This window comes from Acanthopagrus latus, chromosome 7 (genome assembly GCF_904848185.1).
Source record: "Acanthopagrus latus isolate v.2019 chromosome 7, fAcaLat1.1, whole genome shotgun sequence".
NCBI lineage: Eukaryota > Metazoa > Chordata > Actinopteri > Spariformes > Sparidae > Acanthopagrus > Acanthopagrus latus.
In genome coordinates, this window is record NC_051045.1 from 6987809 (window position 1) to 7001504 (window position 13696).

Here is a 13696-nt window from a genome sequence, read left to right on the forward strand (position 1 = left end):
AACTAACGCCTATAGATAAACACATAGACACCACGAGTTACACACAACCTTTTATGAACCAGACATACTATTTTAATGCAGGGAATGCACTGAAGAAATACAACACATAAATTTGGTGGCGGCGGTCTGATGACCTTTTCCGACATGCATACAAATGCCATGACGTGTTGTTAGATGGTGTAACAGGACCCACAGGGCCTCACAGAGAGTATTCACCCTGGGAAGTAATGAGATTTGTTCTGAAATTTTAAAAAGTCTGGCTTGAGCAAATGACCTACTATGATGTTATCTTGCAGAATACATTTTGGCTCATGAATACTGCCACCTAGAGGCCTTTTCTGGCAACATTAAGCAAACGTGAGAGCCAACATGACAGTGATGGTTTCAGAAGGCTTGATGACTCTACTAATATGGATATTCCCCCTAAAAATACATAAACAAAAACAGGAAACATGTTATTTGGTCATTTGTTAAAAAACAAAAAAAAACAAAACACAAAATGTGAGATATTTTTATTGTAGTACAAACAGAATCCTGACGACTTACATCTGATCGAGAAAAATCATTCCTGCACACATCTTGGCCAGAGAAGACAGATGGCTTGAAAGAGGAGTAAAAGAATCCATCTATGTCAAACTCTAACGACCGTCTTTGAACAGAGGAGGTGGCCTATGACATTACTTATCACCCCACCTACAATGCACTACTGAGTTCCCTCCCCAGATAACTTAATGTCTATTCACACCTGGGCTCATCTAGCCCTAACAACCCATATGAAGGCCGGTTGGGTCAACAACCCACAAGTGGCCCTAACGTCTCTGAAACGACTCTTTAAGGACACTCCCCCACAGGGTTTAAAAGCCTGCAAATCCCCTCCAGTTAGTAACCCTATTTACACTGGCTTTTGGATGCGTGGTTAGTGCGCCAATGCCCCAGCTCCGTCTCAATGTGAATCTCTCAGAGGCAGCGAGGGGTGAAATTTCGCTCCGGCGCTGATCTGCCTCTGGAGGTAGTATCAGGGCTGCATTATTGGCGAACCAAACCAGTGTGAATGGATAAGCTGGCTTTGCGTAAAGAGGGTGTGTTGGTCTGACAGGTCCCTCACCCACAAAACGTTACATGACCAAACAAAAGTAACATAGTAACTGTACCTGTCGTTGGCAACTTATATGAGTGAAAAAAATACCACAGCTGTACATGGAGAAGCGTCCGTCATCCTGTCTGTCCTCCCACCCGTCTTAATTATGTAATTCAGTGCAAAAAACGTAAATTTGTCACTTTCCAGAATGTTTGGTGGGTCAGGATCTCAATCACAACAAATTATAACAGCATCCATATGATTATAAACTGTCCGTAGGTTTAGATTGACAGGGGGGACACCGGGGAAACACCTTGAAAACATGACGTGTACCATCACCCCTCTTAGGGAGCCACATTGCTGGTTCTTGTGTGAATTATACAGCGTCTTTAAGGCGGAGATGCTTCACTCTGTGACGATCACCATCGGCAGAGGATTGGCAAACCACCACTGAAACAGAAATGAGTCCAGCTGCCTGCGATACATCACTTAGAATTGCCTGGAAGACTGAGAATCTTCATCAACATACAGAACGTAAACAAAATCCCTGAGCCTTTTCTTTTTACACAATACAGTGTTTTGTTTTACAAAACTGTTCTTGGCAAATAAATCTCTTATATATTTCATTCCAGTAGTTTTTTTAAACGAAGACGGACAGCATGAGTGATGTGCGTGTGTTTACCTCACAACACTCTCATTCTAGACAGAACTCTTTGCTTTCTTGTGACGCGCTGCCTTGGTTTTGATGTCCTTCACAGTTTTATTTTCTTCCGTTTTAATTTTTGTTTTTTCACACGCCACCACCATTTCTTCTTTAACATGTTCCTCTTTCTGGGGTTGCTTCGAAAGTGACATCTCTTTCAGCTTTTGGAACTTCTTGAGGTCCGCACAGAACAACACCTGAAACAGATGAAAACACTCTGTGGTTATCGCAGACAGACCGTAAGAGGCGTGACAGAAACAGGTTGACAAATACTCTACGATAACACTCACCGACTGTGCCCAGCCTGCGTAAGGACCCCACAGCTTTCTGAAAAAGTCCCCTTCAAAGAAATACAACACTGGTCAGTGTGTTTGCAGCAAACGATGATTAAATACCATTATTCTATGTTTACAAGCAATGTAACACTGCACACATAATGTTCTAGTGATGGGGTGCATGAATACTTACCAATGTCTCTGTGGAGTTTGTCTGTGATGCTCTTTTGTGCGGTGCCAGAAGTGTAGTTGTAGTCACGTTTAGCAATCTGCCACACGTGTGTGTCTACAGGGACAGCTGCTGCCTTGTCCAGGGACATTAGACATACACAGTTTGCCACCTACAGGGAGAAACACAGGTAACTGTTACATGTTACTGATACAGTTTATTCCATTTCAGAAATATGTAAGAGGCTACATTATTTGTTCCTACTCTACCTTTGTGCCCACACCAGGGAGTGTACGCAGAGCATCATGGGCCTGCAGGTATGGGGCACCGCGTAGGCCTTCAAGCCACTGGAGCCCGTGGGTGTCCAAAATCTGCTTTGCACTCTGCTGCAGGAACCGAGCCCTGTATCCAAAACCGAGATCCCTGAGACAGGCCTCTACGCTGTTGTCTGCCAAGTACAATGTATACAATCACGTTCACTAACCAAACTTAAAATGACAGATGGCTAGTGAACATGACTCTCAATTTACCTACCTCACTCTATGGTTTAAGTATGGATTTTTCTACATTGGTAAATTGCTAAATGTCACAGTTTCTCTCACTTGCACCTAATATCCAGGCACTTGAAGGGGAGAAATAAACAAGACGGACAAGGCTTGAAGCTGAAAACACTGTTGCGCTGCCCACGATACAAATCAAGATCTCCTGGGTTGGATATTTTACCACTGAACCGAAAGCAAAAGTGAAAGAACAAACAATATCATAAAGGGTCCTGCCTCAGTTGTGAACCCCTGCAACACTGATACAGTGTTCTTGAAATAAGATAAAGAGGAGGTAAAGGTCTGTGGGGAAATCATACAGCACCTGCAAGAGCGGACAGGGAAGGAAAGTTGTAGTATGAGGTCTGATCCAGTTGGCACAGTGGAGCGCCCAGAGCCTGGCACAGCCTCTCCACCATGCCCTGGATGCGAGAAATGTGGTTGTTGGAGGTACAAATGATTGAAAACAGGCATTCAGTAGGGTCCTGGCGCAGCATCCGCACGCCTGGGGAGAGACCAAATGATATGCATTTTCAAGACAATATTGGCTCAGTCATCACCTGATGTAATAAGAGAGACCATGCATGCACACCTGTGAAGATGTCTGCAATACGCTTGAAGTGAGGGTCTGCCGCTCCCCATTCCCTGTACAGATCCACCAGCTTCACATTTAGCTGGAAGTAATCTCTCAGTGTCTCTTCTTCCTCCTCAGTGTCCTGTGCTAAAGTAACAGGCACCGGTTCCTCCTCCTCCTTCTTCACAGCAACTCTGGACCTCTTCTCTGGCTTGTTCTCCACTTGGAAAGCAGTGCCGGCTTTCCTCTTCCTGTCACATCCCTCACCACAATTGTCTTGGTTTTTGTAAACGTGGTACCACAGAGAGTCATCTGTTTGGGTCAGAGTCCAAACTCGTCCTCCCATCACCCCGGTCCAGTGGCCTTCTGCAGTTTCTCTCCAGCTGTGGGTTCAGATGCATACAGACACATTGTGAGCATTTCAACTGTATTAGGTCAACTCTCCTGCACGTCTTGGTGACAACAGATTACATCAGTCTGACCAACCTACCGGAAAGATTGTCCACAGGCCAGAGTGAGGTCCAGACGCAGCTCTGACTTCACACAAGGGAGACGTCTCCACATTTTTGCCCCCGATGATAAAACCGCATGTTTGGCCATAATTGTTTTGATGCTAACAGTTAGCTTGTTGTCTGTTTAGAGGTATAAACAACTGTATACGGACCTAGCACGGAGCCCTGATATTTTTATAATTGTCGTATGATCTGTCGTTTGTGACAGCGTAAAACAAGACATATACACTCAAATAAAATGACTTTACGGGGAGCGACAACCTTAACTCTGAAACAGCCGGTATGAAAACTTTCGCAGAGTTGTTTAAGCTAGCGTCAATAAAATGGACAACAAACACCTTACAAACACCTGCGTTGCAAAGCTGCGCATATTGTAGAAAAGAGTTGTCAAAAAAGTGCAAAGTAAAGGTACCCGACATATAAAATAGTATTTTATATTATTTCGAACTGATTATAGTCCTGATTTCATGTTTATAATTACCGAGATGTCAATCTGATGCAACATTTCTCAGATTCCGGTAGCCCATCCCTCACTGATGTCAACACAACTGCTGATTGGCTCGCTTGCTCGTAGTAGGCGGGATCTCATACTCGATTGGTCAGTGTAACCCGCACCCGCGTTGTTCCATTGGCCAATCCTCATATTCGTCATTTTTTTCTTTGAGATGTACAGGAAGTCGTCCTCCCCCCTCTCCCAAACGGAAAGTAGTGTGCGACGGTAGCGTGTCTGTGTGGCTCCTGTCTAGCCGGTGAATACGGTGGAAAAATGGCGGATACGTTGACACTTTTTACTTCCATCGGGCTCAGTGAGCAGAAGGCGAAAGAGACGCTGAAAAATGAAGCGCTGAGTGCCTCTCTGAAGGACGCCATTGTGCAGGTACGACCCAGCGTTTAACATTACAAGGAAACTCAACTTCCTGTGCTGGGGGACAGCTGTCAAATGTGACATTCACTTTTTCTTTTAAAGCACATTTGATGTATTCAACCTCAGTTTTTGTCACTTTTAAAAGGTTTTCTTCATGTGTTATCAAAAGAACCTATTTTTAAATATGTTTCTCTCAACTTGTTACAGATAACTGAGTAGGTGTGGTGGTGTGGTGGCAGGGGTCACTGTATTTTCATTTTCACATTCCGTAGGTTGTGGGACCCTCCCAGTCTCCAGATAAGGAGAATGAATCCGCTGCTTTTCTCTGTGTGTCTTATCATTAACACAATTTATTAGGTCTTGTATGTACATTTACTCATTTCGAAACAGAAAACAATTAAGTTTTTTTTTCTTCATTTGCTTTCAACAGGCCCAGCGTGTCTGTGGAGCATCAGGAGTGGACAAAGCCACAGGGACACTGCTGTACAGTATGGCATCTCGCCTTAAAGACACCAGGCGCCTGACATTCCTGTCAGACAGTATAGCTCAGGGCAAAATCTCTACAGAGCTACAGCTGGCAGGTAACGTATGCCATTTATGACATGTTGTTACCTGACTGATCATAGCCCCAACTTGAAAGGTAACGCCACCAATTTAACACAATGTAGTGTGTTTATGGCTCTTGAGGAGAACAACTAAATATCAGGGGTGAAGAAATAGTATAAAGCATTTTGTGGCCCCTGAAAAAGATGTTTATAATCTAATAAATTGCCTCCAGTCGTTTAGCACACTGGGTAGTGCAGGCGTTGCATGTACAAAGGCTTTGTCCTCGCTGCAAGTGGACCCAGGTTGGAGTCCCAGCCTGGGGCACTTTGCTGCGTGTCACTCACCGCCCCTGTCTCAGTCTGTTTCCTGTCATGTCTTCAGCTGTTCTATCAATAAAAAGCCAAAAGGCCAACAACAAAAAAATTGCTTCCAGCGATGTGACTCATTGACTACATTGCATTGTGGGTAGTACAGAGGTGTCAGGTCTTGAAAAAGAAGAAGAATCTGTGCAATAAAAAAGGCGATATCACTGGTGAGGCAACATAGATTTTTGGTCATTTTAAACTGCCCATAAGAAGTCCAACAGTGTTACAGGAGTGTAGTGCTTAAACAGTGGTCTATGTTTCAAAATCTGGTGCCTATATTACCCACAATGCAACTGTAACTGACTTACACACCACTTCCTCTGGAGGGGGAAGCATTAATAACGAAAATGAAAGCAGAGAAATTCAGTGCCAGTCTGATTATAGGGACTTAGACTAAGTTAGACTGTGGGATTGTTGCATCTTCCAGCTCCATTAAAATCTCATCCCTCTAATTTTTTTGTCCTTTTTTTTTGCAGCTGCTCTCGACTTTATAAAGAGTCACCCTCAGGACCCCATCAACCAGAAGGAGTACGAAGAAGCATGTGGTGTTGGTGTGGTTGTAACACCGGAGCAGATCGAAGAAGCTGTAAGTGCCCCTTACATTCCCTAGAACTGTGGGGTTTTTTTCTGTTTTTACAAGCTTTGCTGGGCGTGGTGTACTCAGTGACAGTGGAATGTCGCGCAGGTGGAGGCTGTGGTCAAGAAGCACAAGGAGCAGCTGGTAAAGGAGAGGTACCACTTCAACATGGGACTGCTAATGGGTATGAGCTCACACTAGTTAAATATTGCTGAAAATGTTCAGGCTTAACAGACAGACAGAAGATCACTGGGCCTTTTCTGTGTTTCTTGCAGGAGAGGCCCGCTCTGCCCTGAAATGGGCCGATGGAAAGGTCATCAAAAATGAAGTGGACCTGCAGGTGTGTTTTGAAAACGTTTTTAGTGTTATAAATTGCATAGCTGTCATTGTGATTGAATATTTGCTAGTTCAGGTTGTTAGATTATTCCCACTGTACAAATCAACTAACTCTGGGATTTTACAGGTCCTCCAGCTCTTAGGAAAGAAGACAGAGGCTGACCTGGAAAAGAAACCTAAGGTAACAAATGGAACTTTTTTTTAAAGGAATACTTAGACATTTTTGGAAAATGCTCCTTAAATCACAACTCACAACCCTTTCACACTGATCGAAATACCACTACCACCCACTTACATATGTTGTCACTGTCATTGTTCCATGTGTTCCAGCATGAATGTTGCATTGAACATGACAGACACGCCAAAATAAAGCAGCAAGGCAAACTAATCGAAAGGGAACAGGAATGCAGTCAGTTACCTATTCATAAAATGGTATTAGAGCTGCTGGTAGGCGTTTTTTGTCTCCTCTGGACAGAGTCGGATATTCTCCTGTATCCAGTCTTTATGCTATGATCAGCTTAGCGAAGCAGCTGCTGGTTGTGGCTTCATATTTGTAATACAGACAAGAGTTATATCTATCTGCTCATTTAACTCTCTTCCAAACTGTCTACCTGTTCCTTTAATTGCTGCAACCTGTATGTTTTGAGTTTATCTGGTTAATGTATAATTATTTTGCAGAAAGTAAAAGTTGCGGAGAATGAAACAAAGGTGAAGAAAGAGGAGGCTGCAGTGAACGGTAAGCAACAGGCCAAGTGGACAGCAGAGAGAATTTAATTTAAAGGTTAAGGGTTTTTTTTTTTTTAAATCATGCTTGTTGGTTGTTTAGGGGACGTGATGGCTGGGGAGGGGAAGTCACTAATGGAGCAGCTCAGAGGAGAATCACTGAAGTTCCATAAACCAGGTGAGAAAGAACTACCTGAACTGCTTGTTGCTCTTTTTTTCTTCGTATGCCATATAGAGCAATTTAACGGATTAACTTATGAGTACATTGTTCTTTCATTCTTCCTCTGCAATACAGGAGAAAACTATAAAACTGAGGGCTATGTGGTCACGCCTAAAACAATGGAACTGCTGAAAAAGCACCTGGAGATCACTGGTGGACAGGTATGATATTTATATGTTTCAATTATAAAGAAGAAGCATGTTAACTTTAAACATGATTATGTTTTTAAAGGAGTTGTTTCCTTTCATTTTGCAAATTCCTTTAGATTCGTACTCGATTTCCTCCTGAGCCCAACGGTATCCTCCACATTGGACATGCCAAAGCTATCAACTTCAATTTTGGTTATGCAAAGGTATGTATCTTTCTGTCCTTGTCACCACCACGTTAGATATTCAATCCAGTCTGCAGCTGTTTTCTGTAAAATCTGTCTCTTCCTGTAGGCAAACAACGGAATTTGTTTCTTGAGATATGACGACACAAACCCAGAAAAGGAGGAGGAAAAATACTTCACGGCTATCAAGGACATGGTGGAGTGGCTTGGTGAGTTGGACTTTTTTGTTGTTTATCTGATGAAAGCAGACATTCACAAAGATGAGTTTCTAATCGAGATTCCTGTATTACACAGGCTACAAACCTTACGCTGTCACGCATGCATCAGACAACTTCCAGCAGCTCTACGAGCTCGCTGTGGATCTTATTCGCAGGTAAGTCTAGGATTTTTTTTGGTTTTCTTTTGTAAACCTGCTCAAAGCCAGTCAGAGATGTTTGAGTGCTTTCTTTGTCTTCATTCAGGGGTCACGCGTATGTGTGCCACCAGAAAGGGGAGGAACTGAAGGGCCATAACGCTCCTCCGTCGCCCTGGAGAGACCGACCCATGGAGGAGTCGCTGGTGTTGTTCGAGAGGATGAAGAAGGGCCTGTTCTCTGAGGGAGAGGCTACGCTCCGGATGAAGATGGTGATGGAGGACGGGAAGATGGATCCTGTGGCGTACCGAATCAAATACACGGCGCATCATCGGACAGGAGATGAATGGTATGAAACGCTAAACTTAAAAAAAAAAAAAGTTTGAATGCATTGTTCTCACAGCAATCTGTGTTTAAAAGCCTTTCTTTGTGTCTTTCTGTGCAGGTGCATCTACCCCACGTATGACTACACCCACTGTTTGTGTGACTCGATTGAAAATATCACACACTCACTCTGTACCAAAGAGTTCCAGGCCAGGTATACATGAATTATTCGACAATATGTTATAGTTCAACTGCATCACAATCTTTTTAGCAGACATGCAAATGTTTTGTTGATATTCTCTCTGTTCGTGTGACAGGCGTTCATCATATTTCTGGCTGTGTAACGCTCTGGATGTGTACTGCCCTGTCCAGTGGGAATACGGTCGCCTAAACCTCACCTACACAGTTGTGTCCAAGAGGAAAATCATTAAGCTGGTAGAGACCGGCGTTGTCAGGTAAAATTGCATGTTTTTTGCCATTTGTTGACTGATTCATTTTGACTATTTATATTTCATCACATAACAAAAAAAGGTCTGCCTTTGAATGAGTTTAAATGATGGGTTAAAAAATTGCTCAATGGATGGAAAGCATTTGTTTGCTCAGAAAACATGGAAGTTAGAAGCACCAGGTGAAGGCCGTACTTCTTAATTGTGTGATTGGGTATTAGTCAAATGCTAAAGATCCATATTTGTTAATATGGTTTTCTGCTTTTATCCATGCCTACCAGAGGTGAGCTGTTGACTCTGTTTTCAGTGCCTCACCTTCCTGGTCCACGTTATAATGGATACAGATTGGAGAGATCTGAACTCGATATTGGCTGACAACTTGAATTTTGGTATTAGAAGAGATACATTTGGGTCTGTGCATCCTGACCTACTGCCCTGTTTTATAGTTCATGTAGTTTTTTGTTTTTTATTTTACATTTTTACTTTTTCACTAAAGCCTGTTTCAGACAATCCACTCCCTTTTTTTGTGTCAGGCCAATTCATATTTTGTTCTGGGGACTGAAAAAGCTTCCAAATTACTTTTCCATTGAAGTCACAATTAGAGCTGTTGAAATATACCCGTATTAATAATATTTAATAATTACACATATCATAATATTGTGTAAATACTACAGTGCCTCTTAATTAATTTGTCAATTTATTAATTGGTCTTTTTGTAAGCTTTTATAAGATTATGGTTACAAACTTTTTCTCTCCACCTCCCCACACAAAGTTACTCATTAGCAAAAAAGAACCAAGACACACAGTAAACAAAGACGAAGATGAATTTGACCCTAGTCACATTTGTATTGTTTACTAGGTCTTACCTGGTAACATGTAGGCAACTCTTTAAAATCATTCATTCTTCGGAGCTAAAAGGAAAAAGCATCACATCATCATATTTATAGCGTCTGAGGCAGCTGAATCAGAGGTGAATAAACCGCTGAATGGATGTAATTCATACAAGATAGTGAGCGCCGTTCTAAAAGCATTCAATTTGCAGCAGGTTGCAGTCGAAATATGGTCTATATGGTCAGCTTCCACCACTAAAAATAAGATATGTTAAAAGGGCCATCCAACTCTTACATGAAATGCTCTGTAATATCAGCTAAGGCTGTGAGTAGAATGTACGTAAAAGTAGGTTTGAAGAACAAAAAGAAGTCACTTTAACAGCTCATTGCCTTGAGCACTATCACCTTTTCAGTGTTTGAACAAGGGCTTAAGTCCTCTTGAGCGTGTTTCACCACTTATTGTGACAACAGTTCAGATCTCTGGCAGAAGATACTTAAATCGAAGATCAGTGAAACCAGATGTACGTCTCTCTGTTGTTTGGTGAAAAGTTTTCACGCTACACAGAATCAGTCAAATGTAGAATATATCTTTTCTGATTACAGAGACTGGGATGATCCCAGACTCTTCACTCTGACTGCACTGAGGAGAAGAGGTTTCCCACCAGAGGCAATTAACAACTTCTGTGCACGGGTAGGCTGAATGGATTGCAGGATGAATGGTTGGATGGAGGAACTAGTCATTACGTGTACAGTACTGGGTTTGACCTGTTGTGTAATAACATGTTACTTCTGCTGGCAGGTGGGAGTCACAGTTTCCCAGACAACGACGGAGCCCCACCTCCTTGAGGCCTGTGTGCGGGACGTCCTGAACGAGTCGGCACCCAGAGCCATGGCTGTGCTGGAGCCGCTCAAAGTCACCATCACTAACCTTCCCGAAAACTCAAAGGTTCTGAACACGACGTAGAAATGCACAGACGTTAACACATGAAACTGCTCCTCGAGGACTCGTAATATCCTGTGTATTTAATGCTAAATCTTCCTGCTGTCGACCTCCTCTGTCCTCAGACGGATGTACGAGTGCCAGACTTTCCTGCCAACGAGTCCAAAGGCAGCCATGTGGTTCCATTTACACGCACCGTCTTCATCGAGCAGAGCGACTTCAGAGAGGTTAGAGAGAGACAGAAGAAATCTAGTGAACCCAGTAGAAGCAGCAGAATTTTTTTGCACAATTTTTGGATTGTGGAAAGAAGATGATGTACTCTTCTCCCTGTTGCAGGTGATGGAGAAGGGCTACAAGCGTCTGACGCCGGAACAGCCTGTAGGTCTGAGGCATGCTGGGTACGTCATCTCTGTCCGGAAGGTCATCAAGGTAAGACTCCAGGCTTTTCAAAGTGACTCACCGGCTGTAAAACTATTACTGGGCACCTATTTCCCCTCTTCCTGCTGCTAGCTGCTTGTTACTGTTTTCAAATTCCTGAGGCTACCGACACTTGAAGTGACATAAAAATGTCAAGTTACCCTCATTAACAACACAAACTTTTGTGGGGATTCAGCTATATTAATGCCAGAGCTCGCCTCCCCGTGTGCAAAACAAGTTTCCCTCAACATTATTTTGAAGGCACTGCCCAAGATGATTGTGCTTGGTTTAAAGAAATACACTACACACAGGCCAGATCATTTTCCCCTAATACCAGGATGATAATACAGTGCAGCAAGAACTTTCTCCAGAGGCAGATTAGAGATAGGACTGACTAAGGTTTGACAGACAAAATTTGCCCTCTAGACGTAGAGATAATCAGGTGGAACAGTAAACAGAGTGGGTTGAGTGTGTGTAAAATGCAAGTGCTAACATGCCCAGCAGGGTAACAACTGCAAGTAGCATCCTTCCTTCTCTGCTGTTTGTATTTTGGCATGCGGTTTGATAAATGATATACCTTCTTAAGAAGGTCAGTCTCACCCCCTCTCTCAGAGTGGCTGAACACCTGAGAGTCTCAGGACTTTATGTGTCCACATTCACTTTTGGGCTCCATGGCAAACTGGGTAAAAGCACTATTTAATTTCAGTGTGAGTTATGTTTAAGAGTTTTTCCAAAGCTTATTACATGTTAACAAACCATTTTATCCTAGTATTACATTCCTGTGGGTGTCTTACCTTCCGTGTATCCAATTTGTTACGTTTTATGTGCCATGTGGTCCATGTTGTCGCAACATATCCTGCTGACTTCCGCTTTGTTTCTCAGGACGCTCAGGGTAAAGTGGTGGAACTGGAGGTGACCTGCAGCAGCTCTGAGACCACAGAGAAACCAAAGGCCTTCATCCACTGGGTCAGCCAGCCACTCGTGTGCGAAGTGCGCCTTTATGAAAGACTGTAAGTTGCAAAAATCACTCTCTGTCATTCACAAATAACACTCCACATAGAAAACTCAGTTAATGAAAACTCTTTGTTGTAGGTTCCTGCACAAAAATCCAGAGGACACATCTGAAGTGCCCAATGGCTTCCTGAGTGACATCAATCCTGTGAGTACCTCTGCACTCCTGTTACAGAGCACCTGTTTGGATTAACTGAGATGTTTCTATGGGCAAAGTGTTTGTTTCTGATTATTTCTTCTTTTTGGCATTGTAGGATTCCCTGCAGACGATCAGCAATGCCTTAGTGGATGTCTCAGTGAAGGGAGCAAAGGTTTTGGATAAATTCCAGTTTGAGAGAGTTGGCTACTTCTCCCTGGACCCCGACAGCACTGCAGATAAGGTACAACTATTCAAAAATGTATTTTTATATTACAAATGCGTCTTGAGGAAAGCCTTCTGTTTTGGTGGAGAAATAACTTCAATGTTTCTTTCACTGCAGCTCGTCTTCAACAGAACAGTCACCCTCAAAGAAGACCCAGGGAAGATCTGATTGACCAAAGTCAAGCCTCACGTCCTGCTTCCTATGAGCCCACAGATACATGTCCAGATTGTTTGCATCACTTTATGTGTAACATCAGAGACAGCACAGACTTGCTTTGACTGAGACTGACTTAAATCAGATACTGTAATAATTAATAATAGAAATACCAGATTCAGAAGAGAATTGTGGCCGACAGAATTGCTGCAGTATCGATTTGCTCGATCACTGTCGGGGTGATTATTTTTCTATATCTGCTGCAAAAAATAATTAACCTGCAGTGTTTCCTCTTTGTTGAATGTATGCAACTTTGATCAATTTGAAAAAGGGGGCTACTGTATGTTAATTTAATATTGGCTCTAAACTGGTGTTACACTGAGGAGATGCTCTCAAATGCCATACATGACTTTCTTACAGGTGGCGAGTCACTGCCAAACCACCGTGTGTGTGTTTTTTTTTAAGACTCAGAAGGGTTCATGTGTGTCTTTTTGACGGAAGAGAAGAATAAATAATAATTGAAAAAAACTGCAATGTCTCTGAGTTAATGTTCTTTATATTCTCCTACCAGTGACATATTACTATCAGGATCAAATGGAAGAAAATAAGGTCCCTCCGAACACAGTTTGAAGTCAGAAAGCTGGCAGGGTCTGCCACATGTAAACAAAACAGTATGAAATTGTGTTGTTCTTTAAGGTCAATTTATTAATGAAAATTGAGACTGATTGTTCAGGCATTAAAAACCATTATTATTATTATTATTTTAAAAACTAAAAAAAATACCAAAAAAATGCTAATCCCAGGCTTATTTTTACATATATGACCAGATTTTGCAGCATTGGTTTCTATGGCTGAGTCTGCAATTGCGTACATTTTTACATTAAGGAATGATATTGGAACTCAGTCCAAAATGTTGGTATGCATTTGTTTTGAATGTAGAGGAATAAAAAAGGAAATACATCTTAAAGATTGCAAAAATAACTTTTACCTGAAAAAAAGGTGTATCCTCCTACATCTTTCAGAATTAGCAAAATAAAGTTTAGGTGAA

At 42.3% G+C, this 13696-nt stretch overlaps 2 protein-coding genes across 2 annotated transcripts; one reads left to right on the forward strand and one right to left on the reverse strand.

The window, feature by feature from the left end:
* Window positions 1-495: 495 nt before the first annotated feature.
* On the reverse strand, window positions 496-4488 carry ogg1 (8-oxoguanine DNA glycosylase). Its single transcript, XM_037103185.1, has 7 exons — window positions 3829-4488; window positions 3357-3721; window positions 3090-3269; window positions 2495-2673; window positions 2250-2397; window positions 2072-2121; window positions 496-1978 (listed from the first exon to the last, which is right to left on the reverse strand). Exons 1-7 carry the CDS (start codon window positions 3936-3938, stop codon window positions 1778-1780), a joined length of 1233 nt encoding a protein of 410 aa, XP_036959080.1. The 5' UTR covers window positions 3939-4488; the 3' UTR covers window positions 496-1777.
* Window positions 4489-4522: 34 nt separating this feature from the next.
* Window positions 4523-13179, forward strand: qars1 (glutaminyl-tRNA synthetase 1). Its single transcript, XM_037103184.1, has 23 exons — window positions 4523-4727; window positions 5146-5296; window positions 6103-6212; window positions 6312-6387; window positions 6479-6543; window positions 6667-6720; window positions 7218-7275; window positions 7366-7440; window positions 7558-7643; window positions 7748-7834; window positions 7923-8022; window positions 8108-8186; window positions 8275-8514; window positions 8611-8703; window positions 8807-8944; window positions 10369-10456; window positions 10565-10711; window positions 10831-10932; window positions 11042-11134; window positions 12005-12132; window positions 12215-12281; window positions 12388-12513; window positions 12613-13179. The coding sequence occupies exons 1-23, from the start codon at window positions 4617-4619 to the stop codon at window positions 12661-12663; spliced, it is 2325 nt and encodes a 774-aa protein (XP_036959079.1). The 5' UTR covers window positions 4523-4616; the 3' UTR covers window positions 12664-13179.
* The last annotated feature ends 517 nt before the right edge of the window (window positions 13180-13696 follow it).